This window comes from Haliotis rufescens, unplaced genomic scaffold (assembly GCF_023055435.1).
Source record: "Haliotis rufescens isolate VD_foot unplaced genomic scaffold, xgHalRufe1.0.p SCAF_19, whole genome shotgun sequence".
Lineage (NCBI taxonomy): Eukaryota > Metazoa > Mollusca > Gastropoda > Lepetellida > Haliotidae > Haliotis > Haliotis rufescens.
Window position 1 is genome coordinate 18,598,056 of NW_025963879.1, and position 22,489 is coordinate 18,620,544.

The 22,489-nt window shown below is 38.8% G+C and overlaps 1 protein-coding gene across 7 annotated transcripts in view; it reads left to right on the plus strand.

Annotated features, from left to right (window-relative positions):
* The window catches only part of LOC124137530 (protein spire homolog 1-like), a 133,064-nt gene that overhangs the window by 54,217 nt on the left and 56,358 nt on the right, over positions 1 to 22,489 (plus strand). For all 7 annotated transcript variants that reach the window (XM_046503861.2, XM_046503862.2, XM_046503864.2 and 4 more), the window contains exon 3: positions 8,422 to 8,655. In XM_046503861.2, coding sequence (XP_046359817.2) covers positions 8,422 to 8,655 — 234 coding nt within the window. The remainder of the gene's footprint in view (positions 1 to 8,421; positions 8,656 to 22,489) is intronic.

Genomic DNA, 22,489 nt, shown 5'->3' on the forward strand with positions numbered 1-22,489 from the left:
CAACAGAAAACATGCCAATTGAAAAAAATATTACGCACTAAAAGTAAAATATTTAGAGCTCCCAATATGAGTGTTGCTGTTTTACTGAGCTTGAGAAATCCCAGTTTATGCTTCATATCATGGTTACATTCTACCAAACCATTTCTTTCCTAAAGAAGACCAAATTTGATGAAACAGTTCTTGTTTGAATATAATTTTGAAAAAGTCCTCATTTTTCGGAATGGTAGTGTTTGCCTATGCTTCTAACACTGATCCTCTTCAACATGTGGACAAAGCATGTGTGTTGCCATTTTAATCCTTGGATCACTCCTATGTAGATCTGGTGTACATGTTCCTCACGAAGTCAGCATCTGTCCTAACAGTCTGACCTTGACCTTACTGGCCAGCAGATACCAGTGGCCATCTTGGTCAACAGTGTGTCCAAAGTTATGCTGGCCATCTTAGTAACACCTTCATGTGAGTTTGGATAATCCCAGAAACACTGATTTAAGCCTTATTGAATATTTGACTTGAGACAATATTTAGGTGTTTAAATAGATGTGTTGTGGTTTTGATCTGTTTTCTATTCTTCAGCATTGCCGTCATGTATAACATTTTGTCCATGTTAGTGGTTTCGTCATATGTTCTAGGTGCAGAGGCTACAAAAAGTATCAGCCTTATTGTTTTTGTCATTTCTCTGTCTTGGGACCTTTGCAAGAATAACCGATGTCGATACTTTAGATCTTAAAGGTTTCCATTTTGTAATTCTTTGTGAAGCATATCCTTTGATGAATGTTGACATTGATTTTTCCACACATGCTCTGGCTAGAAGTTCAGTCCTGTAGACCTATTAGGTCAAAGGAAACTTTACAATTTACAGTTTACAGTTGCACAAAAACAGAATTTTGGAAAGCTTAGCTTGTCATCATAATGAATATAGCTGATGTGGGATGATTTAATGATGCATGGTGATTCTTGTTTCAAGATGTGAGTGAATGAGTGATTACAGTTTAATGCTGCTTTTAGCAATATTCCAACCATGTCATAGTGGGGACACCAGAAGTAGGCTTCGCACGTTTTTCCCCATGTAGGGGAATCAAACCTTACCTCCAGTATCATTATTGATCGTTGTTCATGCAATCAACCACTTGTTAGCCATGACTTTTTTTTTTATGCAGTACTGAAAATGACTTTCACTCACACAGTTGCATCGTTGCAGACCTATTGATGTATGATTTTCAGTCATACTGTGCATTTTGTTCTTTGCATAAGTGCAACAGGAAGTGCAAGATAGGTGTGTTTATCAAGGTCGTCATGTTCTTTGATCACAGCGTGGAGCAGTTGACTTGATACACATGATGCTGTGATGAGACTCCTACGGAGCCTTTATTGTAACATAGAACCTTTGTGCACAAGGTAAACAAATACTGCAGTCGTCTTTCTAGCAGTTTTCTATTTGGATCTTAGTTCAACAGTTACAAAAACAGCACAGACAACCAGTAGAACATGTCACACTTAAAGTAGCTAGACCAAGATGTACCTAGACAGACCCTGCCCACACTTATTGTAGCTAGACCAAGATGTACCTGCACAGACCCTGCCAACACTTAATGTACCTAGACCCAGATGTACCAAGACAGACCCTGCCTACACTTATTGTAGCTAGACCAAGATGTACCTGCACAGACCCTGCCAACACTTAATGTACCTAGACCCAGATGTACCAAGACAGACCCTGCCTTGAAGGAAAGCAAGTAAAAAACTCACCAAACCAGACCAATCACACCAAACAAACCCAAGCAGAAACATATGGAGACTACTAACCCATTGCTTTCATAACATCGCGGTTTGTTTTGACGTTCAAATTGCATTCAGATAGAAATTGATATGAGAAATATTGACACTTTCAGGGAACGCTTATTGATTTGACTCTGATGAATGTAGTAAAGTGTTATTTGGCAGATGGAAGATTCGGCAGGAGAGGTATTGCCAAATCAAGGAGTTAATTTTTGGACACCAACTGAACTCCAAAGGTACCACCATCACGTTTTATGCCTGTCACAAGGTGTTAAAGTGTGTATGGGGAGTGGATGGTCACAATGGCTGTTGAGTATGAATAATCCTTGACTGGAAGACTACCTTGTCTAAGCAGAGACACGTCCTATCAAGTCTGTCACATTGGTCTGGCATGGTCTTGAAATCATTGGCCTTGTTTGACTTCCAACACTTGCTCAAATTATGCTGTGTTCAAATTATCAACCATTGGCTTGTCTGCACCAGTGATATTACAGGTGAGGTGAGGTGAGGTGAATTCGGGTTGAACGTCGTGTCCAAGATTATTGCACTTATATAGTGACGTGCATGCATGTGTGTGTTTGGCTGCTTGTGCCAGTCTGGACTGATGCCGATTTATAGTGCTAGCTCACTGAGATACCATGCCGCAGTTGAACATGAATACCCCACTCAGACACAGTTTACTGACTCCGAGCCGACCAGTTTTAGCCCCTTAATGCCGAGCACCAGACAGGGTAACAACATGTACAATCTTTTAATGTCTTTTGGTATGACGTGGCAGGGGATCGAACCCCAGACCTTCCGCTCTTTGGGCTTCGCTCAACCACTGGACCACGGAGGTGGTCAGTCATATTACAGATTTTGAGACATGGCTGTAATGTTGCTATCATGAAGGATCAGGTTTCTGGACCTGCAGACCAAGGTTTCATTCACAAGCTTGTTGGTATCTTTCCTGGAAATATATTTGTCAGTCTACAGCACTACAGTTCTATTCTAACCAATGTGTCTGATCACAGCTCCATTGACCTTCATGACCTTCACCGATCTATTTTGTGCAACGGGATTGCCGATTCTGGGAGCTTAAACAACCACATGCTTAGATGGACCACTTGGAAGTAACATACATTCCATGATCAATATTCACAGGCTAAAAATAAACTCTCCCGTCAGCAGCAATTTACGTGGAATAAGGGCATATAGGAGGGAATTCATTGATCAGTGTCTTGGAACTAGGTGTTCGAGGGTGCTGCAACTCTGGCAGTGATGGTCGGAGCTTGTGGTAGAAGAGTGCCTGCCTACTTTCTTTCATCACGTTTCTAAAACTGAATGAGCTGGAAAACAATCAGCTTAAAATTTGTGGCAAAAGTGTTAATTTGGTTAGTTCAGCAACTGTTGAGTCGTTGACATTTTCACAATGCAAGTCTTTTGAAGGATAATGTTATAATGATGCTGTGTTAGTTGTGGTGATGGTCGAGGTGTAACCAACAGGAGGTGATAATACTGTCACATTGTAGCTGTTATTTGTTATTTCGTCACTTGCGACATGAATGTATACATTGAAATAATGCCTGTAACAGGATTTGAAAAATAATTCTCAAGGATATTTTGTGTGCTAACTGGGGAAACTTTAAGAATTCCCAGTTTTTATTCCCAGTCTGGAAAAAAATATAAGACAAGTTAGCATGTGGCTTTCATGAATTATTCTTTTAAACAGGACCTAATTAGAGGTGCTTATCTCTTCCCTCAGATTTGCAGAAGACATGTTCCCAATAAATCCTTTAAAAAATCTTTTCAATTTGTTACTCTTGTCTAAAGCACTTCTCCAGAAAATCCCAGGATCAATAGTGAACTGATTTCATTATAATCAGTGAGGTCAAATAAATATGGCTGTATGGTTGGATGGCCCGAATGATGACATCATGAAAATATCCTTCAAAATAGGAGAATGTACCCAACATGGATGGAGCCGACGTAGGATCAGCAAATGCTTATCACGAACCTGGTGGTCAGCTGGTCAGTGTGAACTTTTCACAATCACACCCAAAGAATGACACAAGTATTATCAATTAGCACAATCAAAGCAAAAATGTGACCTTTGTTATTTCTGAGACTGTTTGGGAAGGTCAAAGAGGAGAGATTTCAAGGTGGTTGTTCGCATGGACAACGTGCCTTTACCCTTCTGCAATGTTGCACATGTAAGCTGTAATTAGATTAGGTCAGCAAAATATCAGCCATTGTGTGGATTTGCCACGTGGATGTGACTAAATGCCGTGCTGATAGTTGTAGGTTGATTGTACAAGCTTGTGTTTGGCATCAGGCTCGCAGTTTGCTTTGGTGTACTCTTTCAATTAGAAGGAGAGAAACTGAAGAAAAAGTTATTCTGTCAGTTGCTAACTGGCGTATAAAAACTTTGATTGATGGTGCTGTCTTAAGAATGCTGAGGCTATTTTCAAACATGAAAGATAAATTATGCTGCAAACCATTTTATTGAACGTAATGGTCACAAGGGTCATCTTCAACCTTTGACCTTTGCTGAAGAGACCATCCTTGACCTTGATGAACGGAGATCTTAGATGTGATTGTGCAGTTATTGGGTGAAGTCCCAGGAGATAAACGCAGCTTTACCGGGAACAGTATATTATCTTTTCATTGCACTTCAATCCCTTATGTATTGTGTATGTCCCCAGTAAACAAGCCAAGTGTTCCATGGCGCTGGAAGAAAGACTTGGCATCCGGTACTCAGCATCCATGTAGAACCTAGCATTGTCAGGAGGGGTGCTGGAATAATACAGACCAGCAATAGGATGTGAGAGATACTTGGTGTGATCAGATATGTCAAAGTGGTGGAGCATTGAATAATCAGGAAGCTGTTCAAAAGTTGGACGTCAGATACTGATTCCTAATTCTTGGGGTTGGGAGGGTTAATCAGGTTTGCAAGTTTTCCAGCTGACAAAATAAACTTTTCTTTGGATTGTAAATTCAAATCAGCGAATGACAATTTGGCAACCTCAATACTGCCATCATTTGCCCCTATCACTGCAGTATTGCATTCTCAGTACTGCAACCTCGCACCCTCAATACTGCAACCTCGCACCCACAACATTGCACAAATCTCCCACCGAGTCACACCCAGAACACTGCAACCTCGCACCCACAACATTGCAAAAATCTCCCACGAAAGTCGCACCCTTGACACTGCAACCTCGCACCTACAACATTGCACAAATCTCCCAAGAAATTCGCACCCATGACACTGCAACCTCGCACCCACAACATTGCACAATTCTCCCAAGAAATTCGCACCCTTGACACTGCAACCTCACACCTGCAACATTGCACAATTCTCCCAAGAAATTCGCACCCTTGACACTGCAACATTGCACAAAACTCCCAAGAAATTCGCACCCTTGACACTGCAACCTTGCACCCACAACATTGCACAAATCTCCCACGAAAAGTCGCACCCTGGACACTTCAACCTCACACCTACAACATTGCACAAATCTATCACCAAGCTGCACTCTCAACACTGCAACCTCGCACACACAACATTGCACAAATCTCCCGACCAAGTTTTGTATACCCCCAGGTAATCAAGGACAAATCTTTTGCCAAACCCATTCACCATTTAGAAGTGAATATCTTAGAGTGGTATGAAGATATTGATTTTTGCTCTCTGTCCCCTTGCCGCCAACACCAGCTGTTTATTAGGGTTGCAGTTAAAATGCCGGAACCCTCTTGTATTGCGGTTAAACTGCCGGAACCCTCTTGTAGTACGTTCAGCTGCTCTCAATATCACTCATTCAAGTTGACCCACACTGTGTGCATTAAACAAAATGCATTGATCAGTTTTCAGCCATGTTGTTTTCACAAAGTGGAAGTAGTTGTCTGTAATTAGGGTTTTGTCTGTCGAGTGGTTTGAGGAACAATTATGGATTTGATACTGTTAGCTGAGACTGTTCTGTTTGCAGCCAATGATGTCACTTTGAGGGAGTATCAAATGGAGACTTTGATGTTACTTGGTGTCATAGTGAATAAGTCGAAAGTCAATCCATTGAAACCAAGAAAAGTACAGGAAGGGCATTATTTAGATAAGACATTGATTAAAATGTCCCCTGTTTGTGAGATCAACCATAAAAACATATGCTGGCCCTCGATGGAACATGGTAGGAGTCATGAATAGATTTGAAAATTTCTTGTAACAGAAACAAAATCAATAAATGGAAACACATTGTTAAACTGAACCAGATTTACCGGTATTGAAGATATGACCAAGTCAGGTTTGCTGAAATGTTGGCCGTGATGAACTCACTTCTGTCCCCAAACATTTGAATACCAAATTTAAATACATCCAGTTTAATGATCCTTTGGAGTTTGATAAATTCACTGTTTGCTGTGGCAATCTGTGCCAATATGTGTTGTGTCTACTAGACGAATCCTCAGCCTTCTTCATCTGTTTCAGGATATTTTCTCTTGACATATGGACTGTCTTTGATCAAAGAAACATTTCAAGGCTTTAACATAAAAGACTTGTGGTTAATGCTGCAGACTTCTGTAACCATTACAACAGATCTTTTGATTCCAAATAATCATGGCAAAAGTTAACTATATGTTTCTTACAAAAAATATATGTCACAAACTTTTACAATCATGTTATATCTACACTTAACAATAGTAGTCAAGTTTCTACTGTGCAAAGAACAGCATCATTAAGTCGTTAATTATTTGAAGGTTTCACAATGTTTACAAGGTCAAGGAAAGGTTATCGCTTGTTCCCTATACAAAATAATTGTTGCAGTTCCTCATTATGTCCAGGTTACAGACCGCGTCTGCTCAGTTTGTGTTTTACAGTATGCCTGGTATGCCCACAGCCATTGTAAAATCTAGGCTGGACTACAAACAGACCATAAATCACTTTCCAGGCTGTGACTGTTTTCATTGATATGGACGACTACATTACACGTTATTTCGACAAATCGTCCTAAAGTCGTCCCAAATCTGCTGTCATGGCCTTATGTTTGTGTGTCCATCCAGAAACCTAAACGAGGAGGCTCAGAGTTAAAGCTCTTTTATGATGGTGTAGATTGGGGTGGTTTTAGAAGACAGCAACAAAAATGGGCTAAATTACACCTATTTTCTCATTAGGTTCTGAACAGAAGAAACCCTCTTTGTAATCTTGAGCTTATAATATTAGGGTTGGAATGTTTAGTGGTCTAGTGACGAGTAGGAGAGAAGTGGAGTTAATAAAATATGATACCTAGGGCATTGGAATTGGTGATTAAGTTGATAAGTGGTTTAATATCACACATTGTGGCTCCACCTATCTTTATTTTTTTAGGATTGACATCAAGTTAGCAACTCTCACTGGGTTCTCTGAATCTGGAGGGCCCATGAAATGGGTCAGTGTGTTTCAACAACTCGGTGCATTCAAATTATGATGGTGATGAGAATGATGATGACGGTGATGAGTTTGTGAAGATGATGATTTGGGCATTGTTGTTCATAGTGTTGCAGTGTACCGTGATAGTTTGGTCATTGACCCTATAAAAAGACCAAGTGACCTCAGTTTTAAGAATAGAGGTCCATTGGCGGGACATACATGAAATTGGGCCCATTCTACCAAGTGATTGTATCGCTAAGAAGATTTAGCTCATATACTGTCACACAGACTTATGATCACTGTAGCGTTGTGATTGCTTTGTGGGACAGGGCTTATTATTTTTACAAGTATTGGGTCACTTGACCGATATTTACTCAAATAAAACTGAAGATCTAAGTTGTTGATGGTGATTATCATTATGAAAATGATGAAAAGATCGATGATGATGATGATGATGATGACGATGACGACGACAACGACGATGACGATGACAGAGAGTATGTAGATCACGATAATGCATGTTGAAATAAGACACAAACATGGCTGCAGAATGTCGACAAAAGCTACATGTTTCAACAACATTACCAAAAAAACAAATACCATTAATTCCTGTCACATCTTTTGCATGTGTCTGTGAAAGTGAGCTCAGTCTGCAAATAAATTGACCTTGAGCACAGAGCCTAATTTGGGAGTTTGCTTGTGGATGTGTTACACTCTGTAAGTACAGTAAGCCTCAAACAAACATGACACTTGAGTTCAAGTCAACATCGGAGGACACCCGAGATGTGTCGTTACATATAGGTGATGAAACCACCAACTTGTTATCATACCGGGAGATACGGATGTTGGGTGTGTGGAAGATGGATAAGTTGATGTTTACGCTGCATTGTATAAAGTTAGTCATAACTCCATAAGCGCAAAAAGACCTTGACGTCAATTCCTATAAATAAATATGTCAACAAGATAACTTCACAGACTGCATATTTTATTATTTACACACAAAAAAATGTAGACAACTATATGAAATCAGCTCAATAATGCTACACAATCCCTGCCCATTCTATTAATTAGTCAAGAAACAGTATGCCATTAGTGGGCGTAGCCTAATAATTTTGGTTAATGCAAACATATACGCAAAAAATTGCTTGATTAGCCAATCAAATGCCTCATACAGAACCACTTGCAATTTATTGATATGGATATTTTCAAGTAAAACGTTACTTAAACTTAGGTTATTGTTTTTATTCATTGTGATGTTTTTGTTCCAGGCTGTTCAGGCTCTTGGCCTTGCCATTTACCATGCAATGGATTATGGGATGGGAGAGACGGAAGAGAGACAACTCTCTCCCGATCTCGAAGACCTCATCGGTCACATGACCGAGGAAGATGATGATGATGACTCCACATGTGCTGATGATGAAGGGATAGAGAAAGACGCTGAGGATGAAGAAGACAGACATAGACAGGGAAAGCATGGCTACTGCTTTTACGATATTGCACAGGTAGGTGTTACAAGCAATATTTGTCACATTATATGTGGCAATGTGTCACCACTATCATATGTTCATATGCATCCTGTTGGGGTTTCCGGGTTAGAACTGGTCCCCAGTAACCTGTGCTTGTCGTAAGCAGTGACCAATTAGATTGGTGGTCAGGCTGGGTGTCTTGGTTTATTGCTTGTTAACTATGCCAGATGCTCATAATATCAACCTCTGGATTGTCTCGTCCACACTTGATTATGTACGCCTATCATATCACTGGAATACTGCTGAAATCAGCAAACAAAACATAAGCAGACACGTCCTCTCAGCGACCATCAGATGTTTAACACTCAAACCATTGTTTCAGCTGAACATTTTCAAAAGAATAATTACTTCAGACACTGCAGTGAACAGCCAATCCTTAGTGAGTGTGTGATTTAAAATTTAACGTAGCATCAGTTATGTCTCGGCCATATTGCGACGACAGTCAGTTCTTCAGAAGGAATGTATGACCTTGTCCAAAGATCCGTACACTAATCAACTTGCAATAGAGATATTTCTCTTAATCCATCATACACAAAACTGATTCCATATATGTATATTTTTATACATTTAATATATAATTCAGTATTAATCCCAAACAAAAGTTGAGTGATTTTGCCAGAGACCATAGGCAGTAAGACATTTGCATGACACTCACCCGTGAAGATCAGGGGTAGAATAAGTCTTCAGCAACCCATGCTTGCCAAAAGGCAACTAACAGGATTGGGTGGTCAGGCTCGCTGACTTGGTTGATGCATGTCATTGTATCCCAATTGCGTAGATCGATGCTCATGATGTCAATCACTGGATTATCTGGTCCAGACTCGATTGTTTACAGACCGCCATCATATAACTGGAATATTGCTGAGTGCGGCGTTAAACAACAAACAAATAAACAAACAAACAAGAGACACTCAGGGGAGATTTTGTGAATTATCCAACATCATTCTTAACTATGAAGAACAAGTTTTTAAAAATCCACGACAAAGTTCAACATCGTAAAAGTTTATCTGCTTAGTGCTACAGCATTGTCAGGTTGCAAATGAAGACGAACAGCATTTCTTTTGAGTATCACTTTCATCCCCCAAAAGTAGTTAAAAAAACAACAAGAACTTATGGCAGAAAAATGTCACTTATAAAGTTTATCTTAAAACTGTGTATGATTTTATGTCATTTGTAGCTTTAATTAATTATCCTTGAAAGTTCAGGGCAAAAGATGACCTATTAAGCAACAGGTTTGTTCATGCTCATTGATTGCACATTTGCTTTAGACGTAATCAAATACTAAACCAAGGCTGCTTAACAAATTAGTGTTTGTCATCCGACATAATCATATAAATTCAGAGTCTGTGTGTTTCTCTTACAAACATGCCATCGGACATTGCTCAACAAACAGAGGACATTACGAGCTTCCTGTGACCCCTCGTTTGTTGAGTATGGATTAATGAACGTTTGAATAAATATACTTATTATGTATACGAGGGGCTCGGGGGTCATCCATCATGGCTGCCACTTGAGGACATAGGTTAATACAAAGTGGGTGTACAAAATAAGGTCTTAAGTTTGTATCTCTTAGCAAAAACAGTTAAATACACAAGTTATAGTTTTTTAAAAATGATTGTTATTGTCACATTGTTAGGTAACTTTCCTGGATTTTGATGCTTGTTTGGAAAACTGAATCTGAAATGAGAATAACTAATTGTTCTTAGCATATTGGGAGGATTATGGCCATGATAAAAAGATATGGATTCTCAAAAATGAAGGTAGCCTGAAAAAAGTACAAAATCAAATTGAATGTTGCAGGGAATTTTGAAACAAGGCTATAAAATCTATTTTAAACACTTTAAAACTTGTTTTGATCTTAATGGTTATGAAAAAATGAGAATATATTTTGCATTCACTTTAATGCTTACCTTTGTAATTGATGGTACTTGGTGTATGAGAAATGTCATCCTGACCCTGATATGTTTGTGATTCGTGTCTTAAACTGCTGCATAAATCATGAACTAACAATTCACAAAGAGACATCTTTGTATACATCCTGTAACACAAGATTAAATGGTTATGGTACGTAGATCACACATTCTGACTGGCACTGGCGTTTGTTATGCATAGTGTAAAAGAAACCTTTCAAATATGCAGTATGTTTGAATAATGTTAGCATATGCGACCACCTCCCCAAAGCTTCTCATATTTGATATTCAAGACAGACACTCATTCATGGGGCTATGTTTTGTTGCAGTGTCTTGTTAATTTCTGCAGTGTGCTGTCCGGCTCCATGCTGTGTCCATATTGTGCAAGGTCAAGGTGATCTTGATGTAGATTCATTTAACATGTGTCAGTATTGGTTGTTACAATGGACTTGAACAATGAGTTGCTGTGGTTGAAATTTCGCTGACTATAGAATTTATACTGTCACTTTCTTGAAATGTTTATTATGAAGAGGATTACTGAGATTGTTAATTAGATGATGATGAGTATGAATATCCTGATGAGAATAAGGGCATGGTTATCAAAAGTTATTATCAAATTGTCTCTGAGCTGGTCTAAATAAATCCATATCAAATCTTGTTGAAGTTCACTCTCTCAATATTTTTTCTTATCTTGGGGCTGATTAAAATCCTTGAACTGTTATGAAGGCTTCGGCTGACAGTGTAGTGACAGGCGGACATTCTTCAATGGATATATCTTTGTTATTAACACAAATGTAGTGTGCCGATAAATGTCCTTGTTCCCATGTGTTTGGATCAAGTCATGTGACCAAACATTCCACAGTCTTCCACCTCCCTGTCATAGATGTTTTAGGTTTCTGTTTCTCAAGGCCATTTATTTAATAGATGAAAAACAAGGTCACTGGAGTTAATAAGCTTTCAAATCCACCCCAGAAGGTATTTACGCCCTGTTGAAAATCATTTTGACACGTATGATGGTTTCTGGGTCAAAATGTGAAGGGAATTACTGCAATGATCGTTGAAGGGTAAAGACATGTATATTTTCTTTACATCTGATGACAGAATGTGAAGTGATCATACACTTCAAGGAAAAAGGGTTTTGACATCCATTGGCCCTTGACTTCAGAACCATTGTGTGGATTAATTCAGCAGAAAGGGTCATTGACAACATTTAACCTGAATTTCATCAGTTTTCAGTGAAGTAGACCTCATTAAGACACCTTACATCTGAAACTGTTTGCTGTCCAGTGCTCCATGAAACAGATCTGGGAAGATTCGGGGTAGAAGAGGTCTTCAGCAAACCATGCTTGCTGTAAAAGGCGACAGTGCTTGATGTAAGAGGCGACTAATGGGATCAGGTGGTCAGACTCGCTTCCAAGGTTGATGCATGTCATTGTATCCCAATTGCGAGGATCGGTGCTCATGATGTCAGTCACTGGATTGTCCGTCCAGACTGGATTATTTACAGACCGCCGTCATATAGCTGGAATATTGCTGAGAGCGGTGTTATACAACAAACAACCAAACAATGCTCCATGAAACACCTACAGATACCATAGGAGCAGATGTCATATTAATACCTTGGTCAAATTGCGTTGGCGAAACCTCTGTTGTCATAGCAACATTTGGTTTGATAGGTATCTGATGAAAAGATTACCCGTCTGGAATTCTGTTACATTTAATTAGTTTGATAATATTAGATCTGGTCACATTGCTTCATTTCCACTGTCATCTGACGGTCTTTAGTGCTGAGAGAACTAAATAAACAATTTCCTTTTTTCTGTGAAAGGTTACTGTTTCAAAAAGTCCACGAGGAAAGACCATCAGTCTTCATGTTCAAGTTGAAGAAAAATGCACACCCTCATTATACAGCCCATTTCCCCCACACCTTGTTTCACAAAGCAATACAGACCTGTGAAGATTCCGGGGTAGAATACTCCTTCAGCAACCCATGCTTTCTGTAAAAGGTGACTATTGCTTGTCGTAAAAGGCGACTAATGGGATTGGGGGGTCAGGCTCGCTGACTTGGTTGATACATGTCATTGATCCCATTTGCGTGGATCGATGCTCATGATATTAATCACTGGATTGTCTGGTCCAGACTCGATTATTTACAGACCGCAGTCATATAGCTGGAATATTGCTGAGTGTGGTGTTGAACAACAAACAAACCAACCAACCAACAAAGCAATCCTGCATTTAGACACTCATAATTCATATACTTCAACATTGCCTTATGACAGGCATAGCTCTAAACTGAGTCCCGATGGGTGTACTGTTTAATGTAAAACAACGAAAATGACGATTGTAAACATAAAATGAACCATTTTTGGTTGTAAAAAATTGGTGCCTTGTTTCATTAAATCTGTCTCAGTGCTTAGACAATAATAATTCCTATGTTGAAAGATTGGCATACGGAAGTTATGGCTCTAAGATTATGTTTCAAAATGGGGTCTTGTTCACAAAGTGTTTTTTGCATTGGGTTTGTTGTAAGAGTGAGTGAGTGAGTGAGTTGGGTTTAATGCTACTTTTAACAGTATTCCAGTTATATCACGGCGTATCAGCTTAATGTGGGAGGAAAGCCCAAAGTGATGCAGGTCTCAGACGTTTACCACTTTGGTGAAACCCACGAGCACGGGTATTGTGCTGACAAACCTAGAAACATAATCAGAGTTAACCAGGATTCGAACCCACAATCATAGGTTTCTGGCGTGCCTAAGGGATGCAACTCTGAAACATCGAATCGTGGCGCCTTAGACAACTGGGCCACCCATGCCCCCGTTTGTTGTAAGAATGTGTTTAGTATGGAATAAGCAACTATCTTAGCACTAAGATAGGTTTGTTGAACAGTGCCCTGGGTCCTGTTCCACAAAGTGATCTTAACACTGAATTATGACTGTTGTAAGTCTGTGTTACAGTATGGAAATTCTGATCATCATGGCAGTAAGATTTCTTCATGAAACTCAGCCCAGGACAATAACCCAGTGTTAATCACTAAACTAATGGCACAATTGTCTGGGGTATCTTGTGTCCATTTTGAGAACAGACAAACCTGAGGATTTATCACAGCTTGTAGAATATTTATATGTGAAGGTGACTTTTGAAAAAATGGCATTAAATTGAAGAGTGAAGAAATAATACTATGTTTCTACATTGGAGACTGACTGTCTTGTCAAATGGTAGTCTGTCTTACAGACCCTGATACAAATATATCAAATACAGCTTATGCAAGTCTATAATGTTTGGCAAGTCTAGATTACTGCTGTATCAGGTTTAAAAATGAAGAGAGTCTCTAGGCTCCTTTTCATTATATTTTTATTAAAATAATTTAACAACTGTTTTTTTTCTGTACGTTATGTTCATTTCAGAGACTAGATGTTAGTCTAGTCATATGGCAGAGATGGATTTAAGACCTCTCCCATCGATCACTACCTAGGGTGCCTGCCACTTAATCAGATAAAGGAAGAACACTTTCGAGAAATAACATTTTTTGAGTTTTACATCGTCTGTTTTTCATGGAAAGTTTTCCAAATTGGCCCATTATCATATTAAATCAGTCTCAAATCAATTCCTTCCAAACCCGAAAGTTTGACAAGAGCAGAGTTTGTTCTTGCATTCTGGAGGAATTCGTTGCTCTTTTGGCAGATGTCGTAAATGTGTTGATTGTCAATGCTTAATGAAGCCCTGTAAATTTTGCTTGTCAGCAGTTTGTAAACTGGTTGGTTTGGAGAGTAAGGTCACTGAGGTCAGCCTGATTAATATTCATATTGACCTCTCATGTCATAAACATGAGCAATTGTTTATTGGTGTGTTTCTAATTATGCAGACAAGTGTTGGGGAAGTAATGTCAAAGATCTCCACCTGACCTTCATGTTCTATGTATCTGTTCTATTTGTGACTTTAAATCAAATGGTTGACTATATCTTAAAATAGTTGAGTAATCAGTTCAGACTAGATGATAATAAATACATGGCTTTTATTTATATCAATATATAGTTCAACACATTTATGTATCAAAAACATTCTCAATATGTAATGTTGGAACAATATAATAAACTGCATAAACATCTGTTGCATATTGACTGACTCAGTGTACCATGGCCTAACCTTGTATTGTTGAGACCAGCGAAGCATGAAAAGTGCCAACTTAGCATTGTTTTATACATGGATATGCTAGAGCTGTCTATGTTTATACAAAACAACAGGACAATATAGTCTCAGGAGACTTGACCCGTGTCTTGGGTTTCAATGTTTCTGATTTCAGGGCAGCATAGTGCACTGATGCCAACCGTTACGATTTTAGGGTAATATTTACAATTTTGATTCCAAATTCTAGGTCTAACGAAAATATCGAAGCGAAAACTTGCATCAAGGTACTGTTAACATTACTCTTTTTCACATGAAAATGTACTTTTTACCCCCTGCTAACTCAAAAGCTTCAGTAAGGGTTGGTATCTTGGGTAGTTTGATTAAAACTTAAAGAGATAAACGTGGAATAAAATATATTCATCTGTGTGTTTATGAGATATATGTCAGCTCTGTTAAGGATTGTATTCTATTTTAGAATATGTACTTGGACGTCTTCATACACAGGTAAAGGGATGCAATATCTGGACTGTAGGTAAACTTCACAAGAAACTGAAGGCACCGTAGACACGATGTACTGCAGCTATTCAGACATGTATAGAACCCTGTCTTGTTAGGTAGTTGATTTACCTTCCTGGGAATGAGTTTGGACTGTTGGACTGTAATAAATGCCTTTCTCTCCTCCTCCTCTCTTCCCCCCCCCCCCCCACACACACACATATATGTAGTAAAAACAATTTAGTTCTACTTAAAATTAGCCAATGAAGTGTTTTAAAGTTCTGCTAATTGCATACGTCACATTTGGATTGCTTCATTGGTAATTGTACAGATTCCAGACTGTGATAGTCGATCAATATCTTGTATGAGGAAACAGATTCACACATTTTGATCAGCCGAACTGTGTTTGTGCCAATAACTAACACATCAGAAGATTTCAAGCATGAAGTGACCGGTATTATATTGAAACAGTCTTAGCCATTTTCTATAAAAGCTTTAATGGTTCATTTGTCTTGATGTTCATTGTAGCACATGACAGTATCGGACATGTTTTCCCCTACATGGCCCATAAACAGTTCATGAGTGAAGTATATGGTTGACCTAGAGGTTGGGTTTAGATGCCAGATTCCTGCTTAGCCTTGGGGTGTCTGTCCTAGTCCAACCCATGCTTGCCGTAAAAGGTGACCATGCTTGTCGTAAAAGGCGACTAACGGGATCGGGTGGTCAGGCTCGCTGACTTGGTTGATGCATGTCATCGATCCCAATTGCGTGGATCGATGCTCATGATAACAATCACTGGATTGTCTGGTCCAGACTCGATTATTTTACAGACCGCCGTCATATAGCTGGAATATTGCTGAGTGCGGCGTTAAACAACAAACCAACCAACCAACCAAACAAACTAGTACAAGCAGACACACACATGCACGTCACTATGTAAGTGCAATAACCTTGAACGCCACATTACACCCTGTTTCACCTCACCTCACCTCACCTGATATGGCTGAAATATTGTATGATGTTATGAATTAAGCCCCAAATCACTTTAAAAAATTTAGAGATTCAAATGTAATCAAGACAGGACTTCCTGATTCAACCCTAGTGATTGATTGAGTTCCTTCATCTTATGTCCAGCACAAGGAAATGAAAACCTTTTATCGAACCAATGCGGTAACTGGAGACCTCCTGATTGAAACATTTTTTTCATTACTGTATTCAACATAATAAGCGCCCCGCTCTTATAAGCGCCCGTGGCGATGTTTGCTAATATATTGGCTAGTGAACAATCTCAATGAGCACCCCTTCCGAACAATGTACACAAGACTTATTTATTCGTGTATAATAGGCACTCGTGTGTTATATGCACCCTTAATTATGGGCAATTATATCCTGGAAAAATATATCTGTCGTATATAAACATTTCAGGCTGTCAGCATAAACCATGAAATTTACGAACTTTCAACTCTGTTATTTTCACACAAAAAATATTCCAGTAAGAGCCCCCTATTTCTAATTTTGAGAGTACCCTGGGTGCTTATTATGTCGAATACGGTAATTGATCTTCTAATGTTAATCCTTTGAAATTCGGTCTTGTTCCGCAGCAAAAACATTTGTAACATCTGTAAGTGATAAGACATGAAGTAAGAGCAAAGGAAAATATATTCTGTGAGGAAAATAAATTTACCGATCTATTTTGATTTCTGTGCAAATGTTTGCGTTGAGGGTAATCATTTACTTCCGTGTTTCATGAAAGAGGGAAAGCAAATTTAGGTTTCCTTCCATGTTAGCTTTGTTGACAGTCGCGACCGTCTGCTGTACCTGGCATCATTGGCGACGATGTATGATGACGTGTATGGGTTTTAACTGGGAAAGTATGTCATCGTATTTCCTTAGCTGTAATCAATTTTGTTAATTTACAATTTGAATTAGTTCAACATTTGTTTTTTCAAGAGTAATCAGGTGTCAAATGTTGACGCTTTGTTTTATTGACAGAGGTAAACAATCAATGTACTTTTTCTATGGTGAAGTTTGTGAGATTTGTTTCTGGATTTGCAGTGGCAGAGTAAACTTCTTTTGTCATTGTTTTGTTGTTTGAAAAATATAGTTTGACAATAATTGTAGTTATTCACTGTAAGGAAGTACCTACAAAATCAAAATGAATAATGCTATTCTAAGGTATTTCAGAATGTAAGTAATATTTGAATATATTTCAGTAAAAAAAGATTAGATATTTTTGTTAATTTCTAACCATTTAGTGCTTTTGTCGGTATTATTTTGAATTGTCTGATATATCAATGTGAAATGATTAAATCGGTGAAAAAATAACACAGCGTATATATTGCTTGCTTTTCATGCACGAGAAAACCTTAAACCAGTCAGGTATGAAACCATTTACCTGTATGTACCCTATAAACATTCTTCTTCAGTCAGATATTTATTACATTGTGATTATATACTATCGACACATTGTCTGCACAGGCATACCACTTCACCTTTGAAGATAGTGCTATTTACCAATCTGTGACCCAGTCGAAGAGCAGTTTGATCATCTCTGGAACATTTTTTATCATGTGAGGCTCATCTGAACACAGGATATAGATTCGTCACATACAGTTACACAAGGAGACTTTCCTCAACAAAGGAACCGTGTAAGACTATTTTGTCAACGATCGGCATGTCGGAATGTCAATTTGTTCAACAAAGACGATATGGCATTCTCCCAAAGTGGGTTCTGGGATCTGTGAAATGATTTCTTTATGATCAACATTCGGGGGATGGCACTCCAGCTTTGGCGATTCATAGACTCCTTTTGATGGAGTATCAATAGAGCCTTGTGGGGAGGAGATTGAAACAAGATTGTATGTCATTTTGTTTGAACTGTACATCCAGCTGTCTTTTCATGGAGGACAACAGCCATAGTTTACCTGGCTTGTCGTTGCTGAAATTAAACAGATTATTTGTAATTTGTTGTGATAAATGAGAAAGATATTGACCCTGTTTGACCAAAAATAAAGCCTTATCTGATCTTGTGACTTAGAATCATAGTGTACTACTCACTGATTGAAGGGATAATGAGATATTTCATACTGAAAAAGAAAGTATGTACCCTTGTTTTATTGGTGACTAAACGTGAAACGAGCAAGGAATGGTTATTCGATGGTGATGTATATCATACAGGTCTCATGTGGTCTCGTGTTCTGGACCTTGTGTTTGCTGTGTTTTCAGCCTAGTAGTGTTTGATGCATCTGTCTCCAGATTGCCAGGGGCTCAGGTTACTTTCCCTTAAAGAACTGACCATGCCAGTTATTAGTGAAAGGGACCCTTTTCCCTAACCTTGCCCTTATTGTCACAGATAGGGGTCACTTTACCCATAAGCATTCGCATCAATTTGAAATTACAGAAATTCTGTATTCTTCTCAAATTTAGGAATTATTTTCGTGTATGTCTGACATATTTACTGTTTCAGGCATCAATTTAGATCCAAACTTGATATTTTCAAAATGTAAACATTACTAAGCATATTATCTGATAATAGTAAACATTTGTTCGGAGTAGAATCTGTTAAAAAAGTAACCCAAGACAATTCAAAAGTAAAAAGTATCGTCAACACCGGTTTTGGTTGTCTGGATGTAGACACTTAGGTGAAAGGAAAGAAATTGTTCAGTTATTAGGTAACATTACAGTTGAAGTGAATAAAAGCTCAGTTGTAAAATTATTTTAGTGTTTAAAAATACAATCAACCATGAAGAATATAAGTCTAGGTCTTTGCCTTGAATCTATCTTGAAAGACATTTTTTTTACAAAGAATTTGGTATCTTTGAAGTTTACAAAACGAATTCTCACGGGGATATTAGTTGTGATCTGTATGAAATCATCAAATATATGTCTAGCCAGCACTGTGGACACTTCAGCATGAACACAAGAGATTAGGGCACTGGGAATTTCATTTTTCGTGAGAGGAGTTGTCGTTTCCGATTGTGAGAGACACGCTTGAGGGTGAATGGCCTGGTGTGTGTTCCTGTTAAAAAGGGTGTTAGAGACTCAACTTCTCTCTCTTCAATCTTTGTTTCGACTTCAATGAATGACAACTTGCTGGAGCTTGTGTGTTTCCCTGCTTTATAAATCACGACATAGAGTCACGTTCATGAGTGCTTGTCCTCAGAGTGTAATCCAATTCATATGACGACAATCATGAATTATCTGCCATCGTGCTGGGAAAAATGTAACCTGTTGTGTTGTGGTTAGGATGTCTGTTGCTTTGACTGCTGTTCAATAGTTGTGTCTTCAACTGTCATATGTGAGCAATAGTGGTTTGTGGGTTGGTTTATTCAATAGGTTGTAGAATTAAACACTGATTTAGTTGAATAGAAAACCTTTAAGGGAATATTCATGGAACGACAGTTGGGCAACCGTTGAATTTGAATTGATAATATCTGAGAGGTTTCTTATATGTTGTGTCCTGTGTTGAAAGGGGAACAGAAAATGGCTGATCGGGAAAACCCTGAAGTGCCTCACCCCTTTTGCGTTCCTGGAACTTATTGTTACAAAATACTTCTCTGTTGGCAATATGCAGTGTTTGATTGTCATAAGCCATTGCTTTCAGCAGTATTGAGTGAATGGGTGGTAGAGTCAGTGAATGCGTTATTAACGTAGTGTGTAAGCTTGAGCCACTCTTTATGCAGTTGTCAGCAGTGTTTGGGGTGTATTTGTGATCAGTATTGCAGACACACTCTTTGGGTATGACACACAACCATGTGAAGTAGCCATTTTGACCACCTGATCCCCATTTTCGTCATGTCTTGTGAAAGCAAGTTGGCACCTATACTGTCACCTATAAGTACTTGCCTGACCCAAAGATATTTTTAAATAAGTTTTTATTTTTGTTGCATTTTGTTACACAATTCTGGTTCCTGTATATTTCAACATGTACGGTGAGTTCTTTAGTTATATAAGAAATGGTGACAAGGAGACCAGAATTCGTAAAAGTGATCAAGTCTAATCATTATTGCTGAACATTTTGTAATAATCCAATGATAGAACTTCAGAAGTCAATGTTTACATTCCCCTGTGAATATGATCAAACTTTTGAGAAATTTCAACAAAAAATGTTCATTACAACTGAATATTTCTAAATTTGAAGAAACATTCTAAAACAAGACATTGTTTGAAGGTGATTTATCCAAACTGTCTGACAGTAGCAGTCAGCAGACGACATACTGGTTGTTGGCAGATGGCCAGGTATTGATTGTAAGGTTCAGCATGTTCATTGATCAGGTTTGTTTAATCCCGTAGTCTTGAGCTAAAGTTGAGACAGAAAACACTCCCACAATCCCAGCACACCCAGAATTTCTGGGTGATATTGGAAATGATGACCCCACTGCAACTGTGATTTACTGGAGACAAAGTCTTAACATATTAGATATGACAACAACACAGCCATAACTTCAACCCAGGCAAAAGAGAGAAAGTTTGAATGTTAATATTGACATTGTGATAGATAGAGACGATACCTCGGCTATATTAGACCTAACATTGCACAAACAGAGATGTAGGCATTGCAGGAGATTATTTCTAGCAATAGATATTTGCGGGGATTGAAGAAGTATGTGGTATTGATAAAAGTTATGAAAGGCTTATGTTGGATAGAGAGGGATTTGTGATGAATATTGATATGATCCTTCAAGTAAACAGGGGTTGGTGTTGGGTATTTAACCTGTCCTTTTCTTGCCCTCTAGTAGCACTGGTATACCTGATCACGAAGCAGCAATTTGGTTATGTCACTTCTGTTGTCTTGGTGTTGGGTTAGAAATGTCGATTCTTTTGTGACGGAGGCTGGTTGGAAGGTCTTTCTTTGAATGTGTACGGAGTTACTCGTAGGCTGAAGGAGTTGTTTGTAACTTAGAATGTTCCCAGCCGATGTAGGGCAAAGGGGAACCTGGTTGTGAAAGTATTTACTCCAGTTTGATTCATCACATGGGTACAATGTGTGAAGTGTCTTCTTAGTGTTGGGGGCACGGGTGGCCCAGTCGTCTAAGGCTCCGCGATTCGCTGTTCAGAGTTGCGTCCCTTGGGCACGCCAGAAACCTATAATTGTGGGTTCGAATCCCGGTTCGCCCCGATAATGTTTCTAGGTTTGTCAGCACCATACCCATGCTCGTGGGTTTCACCGAAGTGTTAAACGTCTGAGACCTGCATCACTTCGGGCTTTCCTCCCACATTAAGCTGACATGCCGCGATATAACTGAAATACTGTTAAAAGCGGCGTTAAGCCCAACTCACTCACTCACTCTTCTTGGTGTCACATGTCGTATGCCTGGGGTAGGGCTAAAAAGGTGTTGAAACCATACTCCCTCACTAACCCACCAACTCCCTCACTCAATCCCCCATGCACCTAATCTCACACTCATTTCAAGACTTATCTTAGATGGAAACAGTGTAGTTTTATCAATTTCCACTTTGGGTTTACCCCTGAGAAGTCATTAGAACATGTATCTGAACCAAGTTCATGAAAGATGGATTGGTCTTGTTGAGAAGGCTGGGCTACTGCAATCACCTCATGAATAATAGCATACTTTCACTGCAGGAGAGCTAGTAGACTTGGCGTGATTGACTTGCTTTTTTGTTATCGATAAAGGCAGCTTTATCTGCAGTTCTGGTAAACAGACGCATAAGCATTATCTTGACAGGCAATAGAGGACGTATTATTTCTGTCATTGTGAAAGAATGGCAAGGTGTAGTTACCACAAGGAAAATAGAGGTCTTAGAATTGATTGCAGTAGTTAGTAAATTACTGCTTCATTAGTAGTGATTAATTGATTAATAAAGTATTGATACATGATCGATATCTTGCAAAACCGTCCACAATGGTCTGATTTGTGGATAGTGTGCTGGTCGGGAAATGGTCTTGTCTGACCAGGGTTAGACTAACACTTTGTTTCTGAAAATATATGATTTTGATAGAAACAAACAACTTCATTTAGATTGAGAAGGAGTGAGATGGGAGATTCACAACCTGAGTAAAGTCTAGACTTGCTCATTTAGGGTTATAGCATTGCAGTAAGGGATGGTTGGTAGGGAAAATACTATGGTTCAGGGACTGTGAGACTGGGTAGACTGGGGTGTGTTTGTATAGGAACTTGTGTTCAGGGTGGTAGGAAAGGAGGATGACATAATGCAAAAGTAACTTTTCCTTGTGTTTAACTTGCTTATGGTGCCTTTACTGTGGAAAATCTAGACTTGCTCATTTGGGGTAAACAGCATTACATTAAGGGCTGGGT